This window comes from Colletes gigas, unplaced genomic scaffold (assembly GCF_013123115.1).
Source record: "Colletes gigas isolate AHSC1104 unplaced genomic scaffold, ASM1312311v1 Colletes_gigas_Sc00028, whole genome shotgun sequence".
Lineage (NCBI taxonomy): Eukaryota > Metazoa > Arthropoda > Insecta > Hymenoptera > Colletidae > Colletes > Colletes gigas.
This window is the reverse complement of record NW_025106657.1, coordinates 1639305-1657486: the sequence shown is the minus strand read 5'-3', so window position 1 is coordinate 1657486 and position 18182 is coordinate 1639305. Positions and strand designations below refer to the sequence as shown.

At 32.5% G+C, this 18182-nt stretch overlaps 1 protein-coding gene across 1 annotated transcript in view; it reads right to left on the bottom strand.

Annotated features, from left to right (window-relative positions):
• Positions 1-18182, bottom strand: part of LOC122401802 (probable citrate synthase 2, mitochondrial) — a 26274-nt gene extending 8092 nt beyond the window's left edge. Inside the window, exon 1 of the mRNA XM_043404164.1 lies at positions 18032-18182. Within this exon, the coding sequence (XP_043260099.1) occupies positions 18032-18076 (45 nt within the window). The 5' untranslated portion in view covers positions 18077-18182. The remainder of the gene's footprint in view (positions 1-18031) is intronic.

Below are 18182 nucleotides of genomic sequence, written 5' to 3'. Positions count from 1 at the left end.
AACGCTATTTGATATGTACCTAGATTATTTCATATTTGGAAAACGGCCAGAGCTTCAAACGATCCGTCGACTATAAATAAATAATTTCACGTGTTGTTTAATTTAAACTACATAATGCACTTGTAACAAGAAAATTGCATCCTTTGTATTACTGTGACATTCAATGTTACAAAAGAAGATTACATTCAATTTGAAACAATTTGGAAATTAGCCAGTGAATTATATTTATTAGACTCGACGCGTACGATATTACCTAACAAATTAAAAAGTATATATATTTAAATGAAGAACGTGCACTGCTTGGAATAATTAAGTATTCATGAGTGAGAATAATTCAACAGATTAGATCAAACGTGTATTTAATATGTAGCAATTTTTTACTGAATATCTAACGCATGTTCCGTACAGATTGTGATCGTTTATAATAGTTTTTGCTACACAATTAAAAATTCTGAAAATACTTCTGTTCGTATTTCCAGGTTCAATGGAGTCTTTCGCGCGGCAGACAGGGTATTGTTAACGAATTCCTAGAAACAGAACGTCAGCTCGTTTCTTTTTTTTACGCTCATTAAACTTTCATGAAACGTTTTAATCTATTGTCGTTTCGGAATTAAAAAAGCAATTTTTACTGTTTCCATTATTATTGGAGTAATGAACTGGTACAGTATGTAGGACATCTTGTGTAACATGCTGGAGTTTTTGCTCCAACTTTCATTTCAACAATGCCCATTTACTTTCTTGGGAAGGAAATTCATTTAAGTATTGGGTTGGCTAAAAGGTTCGTGCAAATTTTAGCGATTATTTCGACCCTCTGAAATGCAACTAACATAAAATGTATAAAATCACGTATTTATTTGATAGATAATATTTAAGGGAGTCTTCTAGAACCTCTGAACCTTTGAAAAAATCGATTTTTAACCATTTCTTAGAGAATATAGTCTGGAAAATATATTTGTAAAACCTTATGCCTTTCTTTAGGGCCCTGAAATTGAAAAAAAGTTTTTATTCTACTACCACTTATAGCCAAACTCATACTAATTAAGAATCTTTTACATTTTTCCATTTCAAATAATTATTGGAATTATAAACATCGTGAGACAACCCTTTTTAAAAACGACTACGTTTGAGAGTACGTAGGGCCACCAATTTCAACTTTTTTTCGCCCAAAAAATTTTAAAATATCACTGAAACATATAGAAATAAACGTTGTAAATATGATCGCAAAAGGTGATTTAGTTCCCCGAGAAAGTCTAAAAAATGCACTTCATACTAGAAGATTCCCCTAATCGTATATTTAAAAATTGATAAAAAGATGGATAGATATCCAAGAAGAAGTATTTTTGGCATACATTGCATTAATTTTTTACAAAGAGATGAATTTTTAAGAATGCTCAATTATGAAGCCGATTAAAAAATGAAGAAAAAGTTATATTTAAATTAAAATAGAAACCGCATTATACTAAGAAAAACATCACTTTCTATTGACGTGTTGAGAATTGTACGAACTTTTTGTCCAACCCAATATATGATTCCCTAATTACTTCGAGCAGTGTACGAGTATTATTATCGTTGAATAATATTTGCCAAGAATAGCAATTAATTATACGCGTTATAGCATCTGTCATCGGATTTCAACGTGAAAGTAATATAAGAATATATCTCACGCGCTGAGTGTCGCGGCACGACGAGTTAATGTCGGGAATTTATCGTTTGAAATGCAGGTAACAATATACTTGAAATGTAACGTAAGACGGATCTCAAGTTGTATCAGCAACGATGTAACAAAATACTAATTGAACAGATTGACGGTGACTTTTATTCCTGTTGCGGGTATCGTTGCAAATCAAATAGAGATTTAACCTTTTCTGATTCAATTCATTTACTCAGCGCGGACTCATCGAATCTAATTAGCATTTGAACGATATTGTCGGTTCTACCTCTCCTCGTTTCTCTTGCTCGTAAGGAGAGTCACTGAAATATGACGTGAACACAGTTTGCCTCGTGGAATTAATTCTGTTAACATTCATATTTGTTCACTAATGAATTGGATCTACCAGAAAGTTCTGGCCGTTCACCATACATTTCAATTACAGGCATAGAAAAGTATCTTATGAAAAGTTCTTTTTCTCCATCAAGATGGGAAGAAGTTGTTAATATTAATAATCAGTGTACAAATTTATTATTTGTTTTTACTTCAAAGAAAAGATCACAACTTTCTGGTAGACCTAATATGTATAAGCATATCGACGGCTTACAGTACAAACATTATATAACAGGGTGTTCGGCCACCCTTGGGAAAAATTTTAATGGAAAATTCTAAAGGCCAAAATGAGACGAAAATCAAAAATATCGATTTCTTGATTGTGGCTTCGTTAAAAAGTTATTAAAAAATTAAATTAAAAAATTTCAAATCATTCTGGAAAAATTATTTTTGGTTGCAGGGGTCAATTACAATCATTTTAGGTCAATACACATACCCCCGAAATCCTACACATTTTCGAGAAAAAAATTCCTTACCGAAAATCTAATGTGAGGCCAGAAATGGTTCCCCGAAAATTACATGCGAATCTTTAAAACGTCATAACTTCTGAACGGTTTAGACAATTTTAATTTTTCAAATAGCAAACTACGCGTATTTTAGTGAAGAATATGTGAAAATCGCAAAAATATTCGAAAAGTTGATCCTTGACCTCGCAAAATGAGGAAAACCCCATAAAAATGGTCCAATTTTCAAACAGCCATAACTCATACAATAGTGAATATATTTCAATGAAACTTTTTTCTGAAGTAGAGCTTATGGGTAGCTATAAAAAAGTATTAGACAACTTTTCTGTACAGCGTCAAACAAATTTATTAAAAATGAAAAACGAATTTTGAAGGAAAATCGACAAGGTGCCTAAATTCAGCGAAAAAAAAAATTTCAAATCGTTCTAAAAAAATTATTTTCAGTTGCAGAGGTCAATTACAATAATTTTTGGTGAATTGACATACCCTCGAAATCCTATCCACTTTCGAGAAAAAAATTCAGGAAGGTGGACAAGTTTTTTAATTTAATTTTTTAATAACTTTTTAACGAAGGCCCAATCAACAAATTAGTATTCTTAATTTTTGTTTTATTTTGGCTTCTAGAATCTCTCGTTAAAATTTTTATTACATTTACGTTTTTATATGCTACAAACAGTTTTTGTCGCTGTTTTTATGCCGTATAAATATTATAACTTCATATGATGTATAAATTTGTTATAACTAGACTGCGGATGTTTATGCATTTATGGGAAATTTTAATTTTCAAAAAACTACAGAGTGCACTTAATTTGCAAAAATATAAGGAATACTTAAAGCAAGATACGAATTAATATATTTAGGGATTGAAACAACCCTCTACAAAGCTCTCATTCCGTTAATTTTATTAATCAAAGTATGAATTTGCATAAAAATCCGCAGTCTAGTTATAACGAATATTTCTGTTTACTGCATGTCCCTGCAGTCATTATTATTGTTTTTTGTAATTTATTTAGACGGTTTTGAAGTGTAAATTTATTACAATCATGCGTATAGTACAATAGTTTCATAAAATGTAAGGAAGTGTTTAGATGTGCATTCAGTACACAAAAATAATAAAGAAATTCGTTCAAACATCTAATACTGTAATCGTTCGCCCGCCTCTCTAGAAAGTGGAATTGTAAATGTTTGCTACGTACTTTAAGAGGAGAATGGATTGAAACGATTCAATGGATATTACGAAATCGTTCCATGTATTTCAAATCCATGTATTTACACACATAAAACGCAGTCTCGTTCGTTACTGCGTCATAAGAAATGGCTGGAACGATTGTAATAATAGTTTGAGCGAATTTGTGGATAGATCGATTTAAAATTTAAGTTAAGTCTCAGAAAATAAAACGAAAAATATGTATCAAAAAGCGGTAAAATGAGTTTTGCATTCTAATAATATTTCCTATCTCGGATAATCTTAGATACAGAATACAATTGGAAGTGAACAAGATCATGTTAAAAGGTACTGAATAGGATATCTGAATAGAACGAGCTATGCTTTGAACTATTGGAACATTCATTTGGTAACAAGGTCAGATATGAGCTTTACTAATTTTGTACGACGATTCAGCCTCGAAGGTATGTCCATATTTTATGTACAGACTTGAACTCTCGGCCATTTATAGACGAATATAAAACCAGTGAAGTTAGACATGGAAATACCTGAATATAAAAAAATTATTTTGTCCAGAAAAAAATACAGCATTGTCAGGAGCTGATATTAAATGAAATAAACTCAAATCCAACCATAACACCACATGGATTCCTTATAACAAGTTATTTTTTTCTTGACGATATAATTTTCTCCACCTGCAATGCCTATTTCGACTGAGCTATAAAGGTAAAATGGCAGAATCGTTAGAAAGAAAAAAAAGGAAGGCGAAAGAGGGGCGTCGACTCGTAAATAGCAATAACCAATATAATTTTTACAGTCTGAGCTTTTTATGATGCGCGATAATTAGTCGGTTACGAACAAAGTTCAACACGCGTTGTAGCTAATATAGAATACGACCCATGGTATCGTGTAATTAATAAGTGGTATAACGTAGTACATATTAATTAACTCGCACGAGCTCGTAAGTTAATCGCTGCGTAATTATTATTCAAACAATATAATGAAGAGAGTGTCAAATTTTCACGAAATGATTAATCAACTATTTACGAATAAATACGTTTCCGTTTCAACTTGTTATATTATTACTTGAATGAACAAACTGATATACTGATACTACTGTCAAAGTATGTTAATATAAATAATTGCCATGATTAAAATTATTGACCTTTCGAAATAAATACTAGTACAGTTTTGTGTCTAGATTGTTTATGAGCTATTTATGGTAATAAGCCATTTAAAAATAAGAGTCGTATGCACGTGTATAATTTCTAAATTACACAGTGAAACCAAGAATTCTAATAGAATTATATACAAATTGTTTAAAAATAAATTTACCCATATTTAATGTTCACTTTGGTAATAATCTAATTAAATATTTGATCGAATCGCTTCGTATAGAATTAACCCTCAAAAGATCAGGGAGAGATATATCGAACCCACCAATCAGAAGTTCTTAAAAATATGCTGTTTATTTCGTAGAAAAAAATTTCCAAAAAGTTATTTATTGTATTTAGGATTGATATTTAAAAGTCGATTTTGGTTTAACGAGAGCACTGCTGTATAAAAAAAAAAAGGAAAGAAAAAGCGATAGAGTATAATAGTTACGTATGCAAGCAAGTTGATTTTCCAAAAATCTCGACTTTTTATTTTGTTGAAACAAAATAATGATAGAAAAGCTATCTAATATTTTTATCTTGTTTTTTTAAATAGGCCCTACGCGACTGAACGCGCGTGCGGCCAGCAATGGGTTCAAGTTACGACGCGACGACCCCGTTGCACTCTATTCGAATTTTATTTTCGCTGCGATACCAGCCGCTCGACGTTCGACAGATCCGACAATCATTATCAATAGTGCGTACGCTGCAAATGAACTAAGTTCAAAGGGACAAAATTACTCTCGAGAGAAGAAAATATAGTATAGAGTGTAACGGGGTCGACGCGTCGTAACTTGAACCCATCGCTAGCCCGTAGTATCGTGTAGGGCCAACTTTCAAGTTGGAAAGATTTCTCGAACGATCGACTAACGAGGTCCAATTTGATGTGTTAGCAGTTTTATTCCAACCATTAAACTTTTCCTTTAGTTTTTTTCGCGATGACATGCGACTTTGGTTTTTTTTTAACGTTAGGAACATGTGTAGAAAAAAACATACAAGTGGAAATTGTAATGGCACAATAGCAAACGATAAGGGTTTTTAATGACTAGACAACGTTTATATCTACATAAAACTAATGGCATAGATATGATATACACATTATTATATACTCAAGAATACGTAACATCGCAATTTTTATATCATCGCGTACATGTTACTTTTTCCATCGTCTATATTTAAAAGAATTTTTAATCGTCGCAAGAGTGATTGAATATGACATGCGAAACTTTTATCGAGCGATACAATTCGAATCGATACGTAAAATCTTGATCATGCGATTCAAGTCGTAGATAAAATTCCTGCGTCAACAAACAGTGCAAAAGCAATGATCTACCACAATTTAATTAACACGTTGGTAAACAGAAAGCATCGTATTTTTTGATAAAACTGAACTTCCCGATGAAATCAAACGCGAGTCGTTGAACGAATTTTGTTTACGAGTTGAACGTACATATGGTATATTGATAAGATCAGAGATTTAAAGAAACAATTATTTTTTTGTTTAATGAAGAGCAATATACAGGGTGTTCGGCCACCTCTAGCAAAAATTTTAATGAGCGACAGTAGAGGCCAAAATAAGACGAAAATCAAGAATACTAATTTGTTGATGGAAGCTTCGTTAAAAAGTTATTAACAATTAAATTCAAAAATTTCAAATCGTTCTGGAAAAATTATTTTCGGTTGCGGGGGTCAACTACAATCATTTTTGGTGAGTATACATACCTCCGAAATCCTATCTACTTTCGAGAAAAAAAAATCGAGTAGGTGCTGAAATTTTTCGGCGAAAAAAAATTTTTCAAATCGTTTTAAAAAAATTATTTTCGGTTGCGGGGATCAATTACAATCATTTTTTATCATTACACATACCTCCGAAATCGTACGCACTTTCGAGAAAAAAATTCCTTACTGAAAATCCAATTAGGTGCCTAAATTTTTCAACGGAGAAAAAAAATTGCAAATCGTTGTGGAAAAATTATTTTCGGTTGCGGGGGTCAATTACAATCAGTTTTTGTCATTAGACATACCCACGAAATCCTGCCCACTTTCGAGAAAAAAAATAGAGAAGGTGTGAAATTATTCGAGAAAATTAAAAAATTGCAAATCGTTGTGGAAAAATTATTTTCGGTTCTAGGGTTCAATTACAGTCATTTTTGGTGAATAGACATACCCCCGAAATCTTGCGCATTTTCGAGAAAAAAATTCAGTAAGAGCGGCACTTTAAACGTTAATAACTTTTTAACGAAGCTTCCACCAACAAATTAGTATTCTTGATTTTCGTCTTATTTTGGCCTCTACTATCGCTCATTAAAATTTTTGCTAGAGGTGGCCGAACACCCTGTATATAGGAATATTATAATTCACCGTAAACACAACTAGGCCTCAAGAATTTCCTTTCCGGAAACACAATCGTATCTCAGATAAATTTTAATAATAATGATTTCCGGGTTTGTAACTTTGAAACTCAATATTATTAAAACTTCTTGTAGACATGATTGTGCGTTTGGAATGAAAATTTTGAAGTCGTAGTTATGTTTTCGATAAATTATCCGATAACCCATTAATTAAAATTTTTTATTTATTCGTTAAAGAAGCAATGATCTTCGACGTTTGCACTGTTCTTATATTTCTTGTTTAAAAGAGATTTTTATTATTAAAAATTATTTTAAAAATTGTTTTCGTGGAACAGATATTTTACAATTTGTATAATGCAAGTTACAACGTTTCTATCATACCATATTTATAATATATTATTATAGTTTTATTTGACAACGAAGTATCATATTATACACAATTTAATAATAAATTATTAATATGTTTATTTTGAATAAATGACACGAAGATAATAAGTAGATTTAATTCATGCAACTTTTTTGGAATAGACGAACAAAACATCTGCTCTCGTGATAGAAAAATTTTAATTTTTATATCGCATAAATTCTATTCGAACTAAGATTTGTGATTTATCTGTTCTCGCCGAAACTTATAATGTAAGAACTTTTATTTAAAAAATATTCCATTTAAGATGTTTCATAACTGTTTCGACCATTAGATAAAATTATTCACATCGAAATAACGAAGGTAATGTTTGCAAGCAGTGTTTACCAGTCGCACATTATTCAAGAGTAGAAGTGACGTTGATTTATGCAGTCGTCTGATGGAATCTACACCGGAAAGATTGTTTCAGTGACGAGGTTGATATCAAATACTTCACAAGAAATTTATCGTCAGCGATTATCGATTAGAAATCTTTGTATCAATATTTATTCAAATGATAAACGAAATCAACGTCTCCAATCTGAATTGTTGTTCCAATTTATTACGTACGATGCATGTATCAAAATTTACAAAGACGATAATCCAAATATTAAAGTAAGTAACGATACTGGAGGCTCAATTAAATTTAAAATCAATGAGCATGTTCTGTCGCAGTGAACTGACGTACTGTACTGACTTACGTCAGAGTATTGACGTTATTCTGATTGCAGCGTTACCTGCACGCTCACCGTAATCGTTTAAATTCCCCTTAATTTTTGATGATTTGTGTGTATTGTTTCTGGCTTTCAGTGTAATTTCAACGAATCCTCACCAAAGGGTCCTATTAGCCTTATTAAAGGCTTTCCTATTGAGTACACCTCGTGGTATTTGCGTCAAAAGCAACGCAATTCGATATGTTTTTCAAAAAGATATTCTGGAATATTCCGTTCACTGAAATGTAAATTTAGCTCGTACGAAATTTCGTTTTCGTTCTTCTCTTTCATGATATATTTTTCACAATAATAACGATTATTATTTAGTAAACATTTTGCACGTACGTATTAATTACTTTGTTCAATTCTTTTTAATTACTATACAGGGTGTTCGGCCACCTCTAGCAAAAATTTTAATGAGCGATAGTAGAGGCCAAAATAAGACGAAAATCAAGAATACTAATTTGTTGATGGAAGCTTCGTTAAAAAGTTATTAACAATTAAATTCAAAAATTTCAAATCGTTCTGGAAAAATTATTTTCGGTTGCGGGGGTCAACTACAATCATTTTTGGTGAGTATACATACCTCCGAAATCCTATCTACTTTCGAGAAAAAAAATCGAGTAGGTGCTGAAATTTTTCGGCGAAAAAAAATTTTTCAAATCGTTTTAAAAAAATTATTTTCGGTTGCGGGGATCAATTACAATCATTTTTTATCATTACACATACCTCCGAAATCGTACGCACTTTCGAGAAAAAAATTCTTTACTGAAAATCCAATTAGGTGCCTAAATTTTTCAACGGAGAAAAAAAATTGCAAATCGTTGTGGAAAAATTATTTTCGGTTGCGGGGGTCAATTACAATCAGTTTTTGTCATTAGACATACCCACGAAATCCTGCCCACTTTCGAGAAAAAAAATAGAGAAGGTGTGAAATTATTCGAGAAAATTAAAAAATTGCAAATCGTTGTGGAAAAATTATTTTCGGTTCTAGGGTTCAATTACAGTCATTTTTGGTGAATAGACATACCCCCGAAATCTTGCGCATTTTCGAGAAAAAAATTCAGTAAGAGCGGCACTTTAAACGTTAATAACTTTTTAACGAAGCTTCCACCAACAAATTAGTATTCTTGATTTTTGTCTTATTTTGGCCTCTACTATAGCTCATTAAAATTTTTGCTAGAGGTGGCCGAACACCCTGTATACCTAATAGCTTTTTTTGCATATTTACTATGCATAATATAATCATTCCAATTTTGAGTACATGTTTTCACCGACTGCTTTTAATTCAAGATCGACTTTTGATATTTTGAATCAATAAATAGACATTTATTTCAAGAATGATTTTTTTTAAATATACTTAACCAAAATAGTTTTTATGGGAATTTAGTCATAAGCTTCTCGAATAATTACATTATAATTTCTAAAGTCAAAATTTATTTTGTAAGCAATGATTCAGAAACAAAATAATAAAATTAGAGGAATAAGGTAGGTTCGATAAAATGCTCGTGTCATCATCCTTAGTACTCGAGTACCTGCGTTATCGTAAAAGCTTTGCACAATATATTTCGTAAAAGTATTATTCTGACAGGGAAAAAGCTGTCTTATCAGTTAAACCTAATGTATACGTGTGCATAAGATACATCTTTTCGAAATATCATTTAAAGTACACACAAGATTAAAGCCATAATTTGACAAATTGCCCAAATTGAATACAATCTTGCAAGTTTATTTGTTACCAGTTTGCTGGCTGATCATTATCTAAAGCATCCATTATCGTTAAAATCTCGCGTTCGAAAAATATTGTCGCGTATCACTGTTTCCTGCGATCGACAGGCCTGCCAGTATCATTAAAAATTCACGAAAGCGTGACCTCGAGCAAACGTCACTGCATTTCTCATCCGCATCACTATGTCATCGTTGAACTTTGGGTGCACGCGTCAATGGTTTCACGTTGTCTGTGTGTACTGGGTCAATCGTATCGCTCATTACTCTATTATCACCATTATAATTCAATTTCCTATTGAGCTTTCGACAAAAATTCAAAGAAACAATGAACTTTCGTCTCTGCCTAAGAATATAATTATTAACGAGCAACATAGATATTTGCCTACTAGATCTACTACCACAAATCTAACGAATCATCATTATTTAATACATATAACTATCTATTAGTTGAACGATAGAAGTCATTTTTGCTAATAGTTTTTTTGTCAGTAGTGACTGCGTATTGAAAAAATCGTTTAATTTAACTTCTAACAAATTATATCGTACACTTTATAATTAACATAATTATACGATGCTATATAGCTAACATTTTAACTTAATTTATTTTAGGAATACGTTATAAATTTCGTTAAGTAGGTGTTTACAAAAATTAATTTTAATATTTAAAAAATGAGGCTCCTTGGATGTTGAAGCTAGGAGCTCCAGCCTCCTCTTTAATTAATGCCTGGTCACAAGTCCATGTCCAAATTATCACTGAATAAATGTAGAATCATAACTGATTTATTATCATCACACAAATTAATTTTCTACCATGTTACGTGTCTTAATAATTTACAATAAATTACATTCTGTATGCCAAATACAAGTCTGAGACACGTCCTTGATTATTTTATATAGAACATTGAATATTATTAGGTAAATAAATTAATGCTAACAAATTTTTTTTGTAACTACATCGATCTTTTCAATCCTTCCTACGACTCTTTCAGACTATTCGTTATTAATAATACAGATGACTGTATCGCAGCATCCATTTTTATTCTATCTATTCTTAACATAATTTTTATGTATCTGTATACTTTTATCATATGTTCTCTTTCCTTTTGTACATACACGTTTCTTTTTATTCATTTTACTTTATTTTAAATTATTTGTGGACGTAGATTGAATTCTTTAATCGAATTCCTTTCAAATAATATAATCGTATAAAATTTGCAAACAAATCGTTAAATGTTGTTTTGGTTTCATTATTTAGGAACAAAAATGTTGATCTCGATCAGCTTTTCAAGAAGAATTCTGGTTCTTACACTCGAGGAACGAGCTCGGGATTTTTCCTCGAGGCACGATGACGTAACACAACATCGTTCCCCTTTTACTCGTTTCATGAAAACAAGCGAACGATACTTTCTATGGTCCGCGGGGAAATGATATCAAATATATTATGTCAAAAGCCGAGCTGTGATCACTTCCGTGCATACGCATATTTCAGCGACATAAACGATCTTTGACCTTATTTCCTTTCTTGGCCAAATGCTCGCTGGCATAATCGAAATCTTCGCTACGAGAAAGGATTCCTTTCTTCGTTTCATTAATTCCCATTAATTTCCGACCTTCTGACGCATTTGCTTAGGAATTTCAACTTTCTGCGCCTCCGTCGAAGTTAAGTGGAGTAAGTTCTTTACATAACAACTTTATTTTACTATATAAGAACTTACTCCGCTTAACTTCGATGGCGGCGCAGAAAGTTGAAATTCCTAATCAAATACGTCAGAAGGTCGGAAATTAATGGGAGTTCATGAAAGGAAGAAGGGAATGATTTCTCGTAGCATTAAAAAGCAATAAAAAGCAATTGGAGTACTAAATGTATTTTTATTATACTTACGAACAGTACAAAGTTGTTGTTTAAGAACAGAAGAAAGAACAGCAAAAGAAGAAATTGATATATAATAATACTGTTTATGTTTTTAAACAACTTCATACTGTTCGTAAGTATAATAAAAATACATTTGGTACTCCAATTGCTTTTTCTCAACTTGACCGACGATTCAGATCAACGAATCAATCTATATCAATATAATATGTTACTATTTCCATGCCGGTATAATAATATTCAAAAAATATCGAGAGGTACCACGTTTACGTAACGCATTTTAGAATGGAACATTTTGTTACAAATTATTCCGGAGCAACAATGGCCGTCAACAACTTAACAATATAATTGAATATCTTGAAATTTTACAGGCAATGACATAACACGCAACTTAAAAAACCGAGTTATTTAAAATAAGAGTAATATAACTTTAAATAAGTTGAAGAAAGTTATCGTGATGATCTTGATCTTGATCAAATATCACAATTTAACCCTTCTCTGCATAATTTTGCAGAAATCCAAAAATATAACGAACGTGAAATAAGCTATATATATCAGAAATAATAATAAACGAAATCTGTCCAGCAAAACTCTGTTTATTTCTCAAACGAAAATTGTTGTAAATAAACAACTATATGAAAATTTCAACAAATGGAAATAAACTCCAAATTATATACTCCACTAGTATGTTATGTTGCACACATTTACACAATTTCGTTCATACGTTTAAAACCTTGTATTTTACCTCTCCATGCATTGAAAAGCTAAACGTTAATATTTTTTAACGAAATTTAGAGATCCAATTACGGAATCGTGAGTTTGAATAATTTTCGAGAGCAAACAAACTATGAAGAACAAAAAAAGAATACTGTGTTTTAAATTTGAACTATAGCAACGGCAGAATATCATTTTTTTAAATTCATAAAATGAATTTCGTTTATACAGTACTGGCTCGTACAATATACGTTAGGGATGCGTGCCATGGAATCACCCTAACTGCTCCCCGTGATTCTTCAGCTCAATTATCCGTAGACTCGAGTGGCTGGCGCGTAATTAAAATCCCCATTTGGTCGGTCATTTTGATTGTAAAAAAAGAGCTAGTGCTATATTCATTTAAAAACGGTAATAACACACTGTACGTTAATTATTTCTACAGAACCTACATTTTTCAATTATCGACTACTCGATTGAGAAGACGTCACGAACGAATTTCTATACCATGGTCTTATTGGTTGTCGAATAAAATTTTTAAGTTTGATTATGAGTGACGAGGCAATTTTCGAAATGAAGGCGCTTCCGCTTACAAATTCGAAACAACTCTTTCTCGAGACCTACTCTAGAAAGTAAAACTCTCTAGTGAACACCAAGAATAATATGGAGAATGTATACACGGTGAACCTCAGTAATCGTAATACAGCCGGGAAGTAAGTGATTTTGTATGCAAAAACAGGTCAAAAATATAGAAATAAATTTGTTTAACCCCTCAGGTATGGGGATTCGTACTTAAAACTTTTGTCCATCGTTCAGCTACTATACCGTAGCTGTACTATACGTATATCGTAGGTTTTGCTTAATTGTATCCTCAGAGTATACACACCAGCGTAAAATTCCGAGAGGAATCATATTATGAGATAAGCTAGCCGGAATTAGAGACAGGAAATTATTCTGTGCGAATGTATGGGGGACAGTGGCGTTTGAAGAAACTATAGTATATGTATACAACGTAAAGACTCCGTCTTTCAAACTTGTTCTAAAATTTTCAAGGTACATAACTTGTTGGTCCAATTTTTGCCATATCTGAGGGATTAAACGTCCTTCTGTAATCGAGAAAACACATAATTATGAGCCCCGATATGACGAATTTCAATATAGACTGCGTTTAATTAGGATGATTCTGTAAACCAAAACAAGACCTTCTAAGGTTAATTCTGTTAGAACTATTAGCCAAAATGCTGCCACATTGCTATGTACAGAGTTGTGTACACTATATCCCACAGGATTCAAAGTTGTTTTCTTTAGGTAACAGAAGGTCATATCAAGTATTTTATTTTATATTTTCGACTTGCTTTTGTATAAGCAATCATTCATTTCCCGGTTATACTACGATTACTAGGATGGATATCCTGCATGTAGATACCTACTGTTAAAGTTCTGGCTAACCAGTAATTCAGAAGACTAATTTAATGTTTTATTGAATACGTTGATACGTTGAATGTCATGACAACCGGATATGGGTGACAAATTCATAGGGGACCACATCGAACGAATATGACTAACGCTTGTATTTTACCACGCCACGAATGATACTAGCCCGCATTCCTACCAAAATGTAAGAAGACTAATAAAATGATCAAGTTAATTTATTATTAACGCTAATTTTGTTTCACATTTTGTTTTTAGCGTTGCATTGGTAAACAACAAATAAAAAGTTTAAATTCACTTTGTCTTCGACGAAATTAAATTTTGACCGACTCTGTAAATTCATTTTTTTTAAAGCAGTTTAAAAATATACTAAATTCTACTCCAAGAAATTTACACAAAAATTTTTTAAAATTTAAAGAAACACTGTACTAAGATATTTAGAGGATCACTCCTAGCCCTTAATAATTGGATACTGTAGAAATCGGACTGTGTGAAACCGACCTTTGCACTAGAAAGTGCACTGCACTACGTAACACGTTTCAAAGATGTGTGGAGATTCCAACTATTAGACGGGAGGACTTGGCGACCTCAGAGTAAATAATAGCAAACAGGGGTGTAATCATTTGTAGCCTAAGAGCATATTTTGCCGTCCGTTTCAATGACGTTCAAACGTCTAAGCATTATGTAGATGTTTTGGCACGTGAAACATCGACTTCATAACTTATTAGTATTTTGTCTAGAAAACCGTAAACTAGTGTATTTCATACGCAAATTTAACATGGGTCAATATGTTAAAATATTACATTCCTTACGAACGATAAAACCATCCAAATAAGTAAACTTCTAATTGTTCTTAATAGCGACGAAACAACATTTTTTCGTTAAAGTAACGTTAGAATTTGCGAACGTAGAAGCTTAGCGCTAATCCCGGTCAGATCAGAGGACAAGCTTTTTGATTAATTGTTCGCAGCTTCATATATACCAGACAACGCTCGTTATCTCTGATTACATAACTATCAAGCTTGTGAAGGGCATTACCAGATAGCATATACTCACGATCCACAATTATCTAATTGATTTCGCGCCATATAATCATCAAATGGCGCTAAAATGACCGAAGAGGGTGTCACGCGTGATCCAGTCTTTATTAACACTGAAATGCAACAGTCTACTAGTCGACGACTGAAGATTATAATTAAAGTAGAAAATTGAATTGAAGGTTCCTGGCCAACCGTATTCGTAGATGCCCATTAAGTCCCATCAACTCTGTTAACGCATACGGTTTCAGTGATTTTCACTTAAAACGTATTAGAATCCAGCTTTTATTCTTTAACATACAGTTATTAAAAGAAAATCAAAAATTCATAATTCAATTGAATTAAACTTATTTCCAAACAAAATTGGAGACTTTTATAATAGTTACTCATCTAATAAAGCTTAATAGCAACGTTTAGTAATAAACGAATTCATTGAACACATCTTACGTTGCACGAAGTGTAGAAACTCCGTAAAGATAATAAAAAAGAATATAAAAATAAAACCAAGGAGCACGAGACACAACGCGGCTATCATCGGTGTTTTGATTGTATCTAAAAACAAGCGTTGTTTATTCCTGGCAAAAGGTATCGAGTATAGCGTTCTATTATTCAATTCTTCTTATTATTTATAGCAATTGCAACAATAGACGTTCCGACGAATAGGTAATCGATGAACTTCTAGTAAGCTTTGGTAACAATTGAACATATTAGGCGAAGCAAATGTTAATAATAAACTGTTCTGTTCTATAAAGAAAAAAAAATGGGCGCTACTGGGACAGAGTGTTACGCGATCCGAAGGTCGCGTTCATATATCTATGATATTAGGTAACCAACGTGCCATATATATAAGTTGGGCGAAAAGTTTTCGAATCTGCCAAAAATTACAGCGGATATACGTAGACTGTACGTACTATACGTGCACCAATTCATCTCAACCAACTGAGGGATTTAAATAAAACGAACAATGCGATTAATCATTGAACGACCGATATTTACTCGTTTATTGTCTATAAAATAATATCACGATACGATTAACACGTCTAAAATTGTAGATTAGCTTAGAATTCTATTTTAATTATTTTCATCTATTTCGTATCTTTAGATATGATATTTAGAATTGTTTCGATAACGAAGTAAAACCAAATTTGTTGAGAAGAATCTGTTTGAACGAAAACTATTAAGCTGTCCCAGTAAATAATTTCACATTTCAAAACCTTAATTTATGAACTGACAATTATAGCAAAATATAATCTTTAAAAAGATGTTTCAAGATTCAGATTGATTTATTTTCAATAATGGCGCAAAAGCAACATTAATCTTTTTAAAACTCGTTGAAAAAGAATAAACGAAACAAAAACTGAAAACACAAGCAAATAGAAGATATATTTTTGTAATCAGCACAATAAAAGCTTTTCAACGATATATTAATACAAATACTTCATTTTAGTAGACGCTTCAAAAAGAATCAGGAAGCAACGTGATTGATACGTATAATATTTGTAGGACACTCTAATATGTGACCGGTTCAAAGTTCGATCGGTAAGCAGGTGTCTGCCAAGAACAGGTCACGACCAATATGGATCAAGAGGATGGAACAGATTTTGACCTCGAATTCGTTCTAAAATTATCGTGTCTTACGAAATTGTAATGCCGTCCACTCTTCAATGGGCATCTCTGTATTTGTACCGCTGAAGGAGATTCTCTCTCGAAAGTATTTTGCTCGCAGTGTGTACTTGTGACCTACAAACGTGTGTTCGTGACCTCATAATTCGACAAGATACCATTTTGGTTAGTGATTCGTGTTTGGCTAGGTAAACACGCATCACAAGAATCCATCGTAATAGAACACGACTGACAGCTCTCGATTTCAGGCGAACCAACCGACCTTTTATTTTTAGTGTCGATGAATGAAGCCAACACTCGTGATCGGTCTCCCTGACAGATCCGCGGTCATGAGAAATTCCGCATTTCGGACGAAAGGAGATCTACTGTTAGTTTATACACTTTACACCCCCAATGCAATTTATAAAATTTCAAGTGCACACCTTTGCACGAATTGTTCCGCGGTACAAATATATCTTCGAATGTGCAAGGCAGTTTTCATTTTCTCTCGATACTATGGTGGACAGAAATATTAAAAAATTGTGTTTTCATTTCAATACTGTTTAAATCTGCAAATCGTTTATCACGATCACTAAATTATTATTTGTCTGATCTGTAATTTACAGTGGATAATAGCGATTATGTGCCTCTTATAAATTTATTACGTAACTACTATTAAGCTTGGCTAAATTAATACGAAGTTCTATTGATCAGGTGAATCTTATATGGTTCAATATACAATTTTATGTAAACTTTTTTTCAAAATTAAATAGTATTTATTCGGTCTAGTAATCTTTACGTGAAATACTTTATGTCATTTGTGAATGTCACGAATCAATTCAGTATGATGTTTATAAATTATATGTATTTGTCTGTAATAATGTGCATTGCTAGAGCTTCGCAAAGCTACTCCTGGGACCACGCTCGATACATTAGAAAACTTTTGATCACAAAATATTCTTTTATTCGATTTACTAATAAATCCCTTTCAATGTAAGTGATGCGCACAATTAATCGCGTGTTTTCGAATTTGCATACCTACAGACTCAATCGTGTTATAAAATAAGTTGTTAAGCCATCGGTCGATAGAACACCTACTTCGTATCTAGAACTCGCGGCGTCTTAACTCTGAACGGTGTGCAAAGTTCTGGTAACGAACAAATGATGTAACGTATGTATGCCCGGATGATTATAGGGTTAAAATCATCCCACCAGAATTGAGAAAATTAATGATACACGTCAAACATCTGCTCACCGTTCGAATTCCGCACCGGAACAACGTGTACTGGTTTAGGAATCATTCAAACATCATATTGCGATTTAAGACCGATCATTTTTCGGTAAATTTGTTTGTCACATACCTGGACTTCCAAACAGCGTTTTGGACTGAAACGGAAGAGTGCCATTGTTCTGTATATCCTGGCTTACGGATCCTTCCTCTTTCTTGTTACCGTCAAACCAACTGCTCAACTGACCACGCGGAGCTCTGGCGCCCAACTCAACTAACTCCTC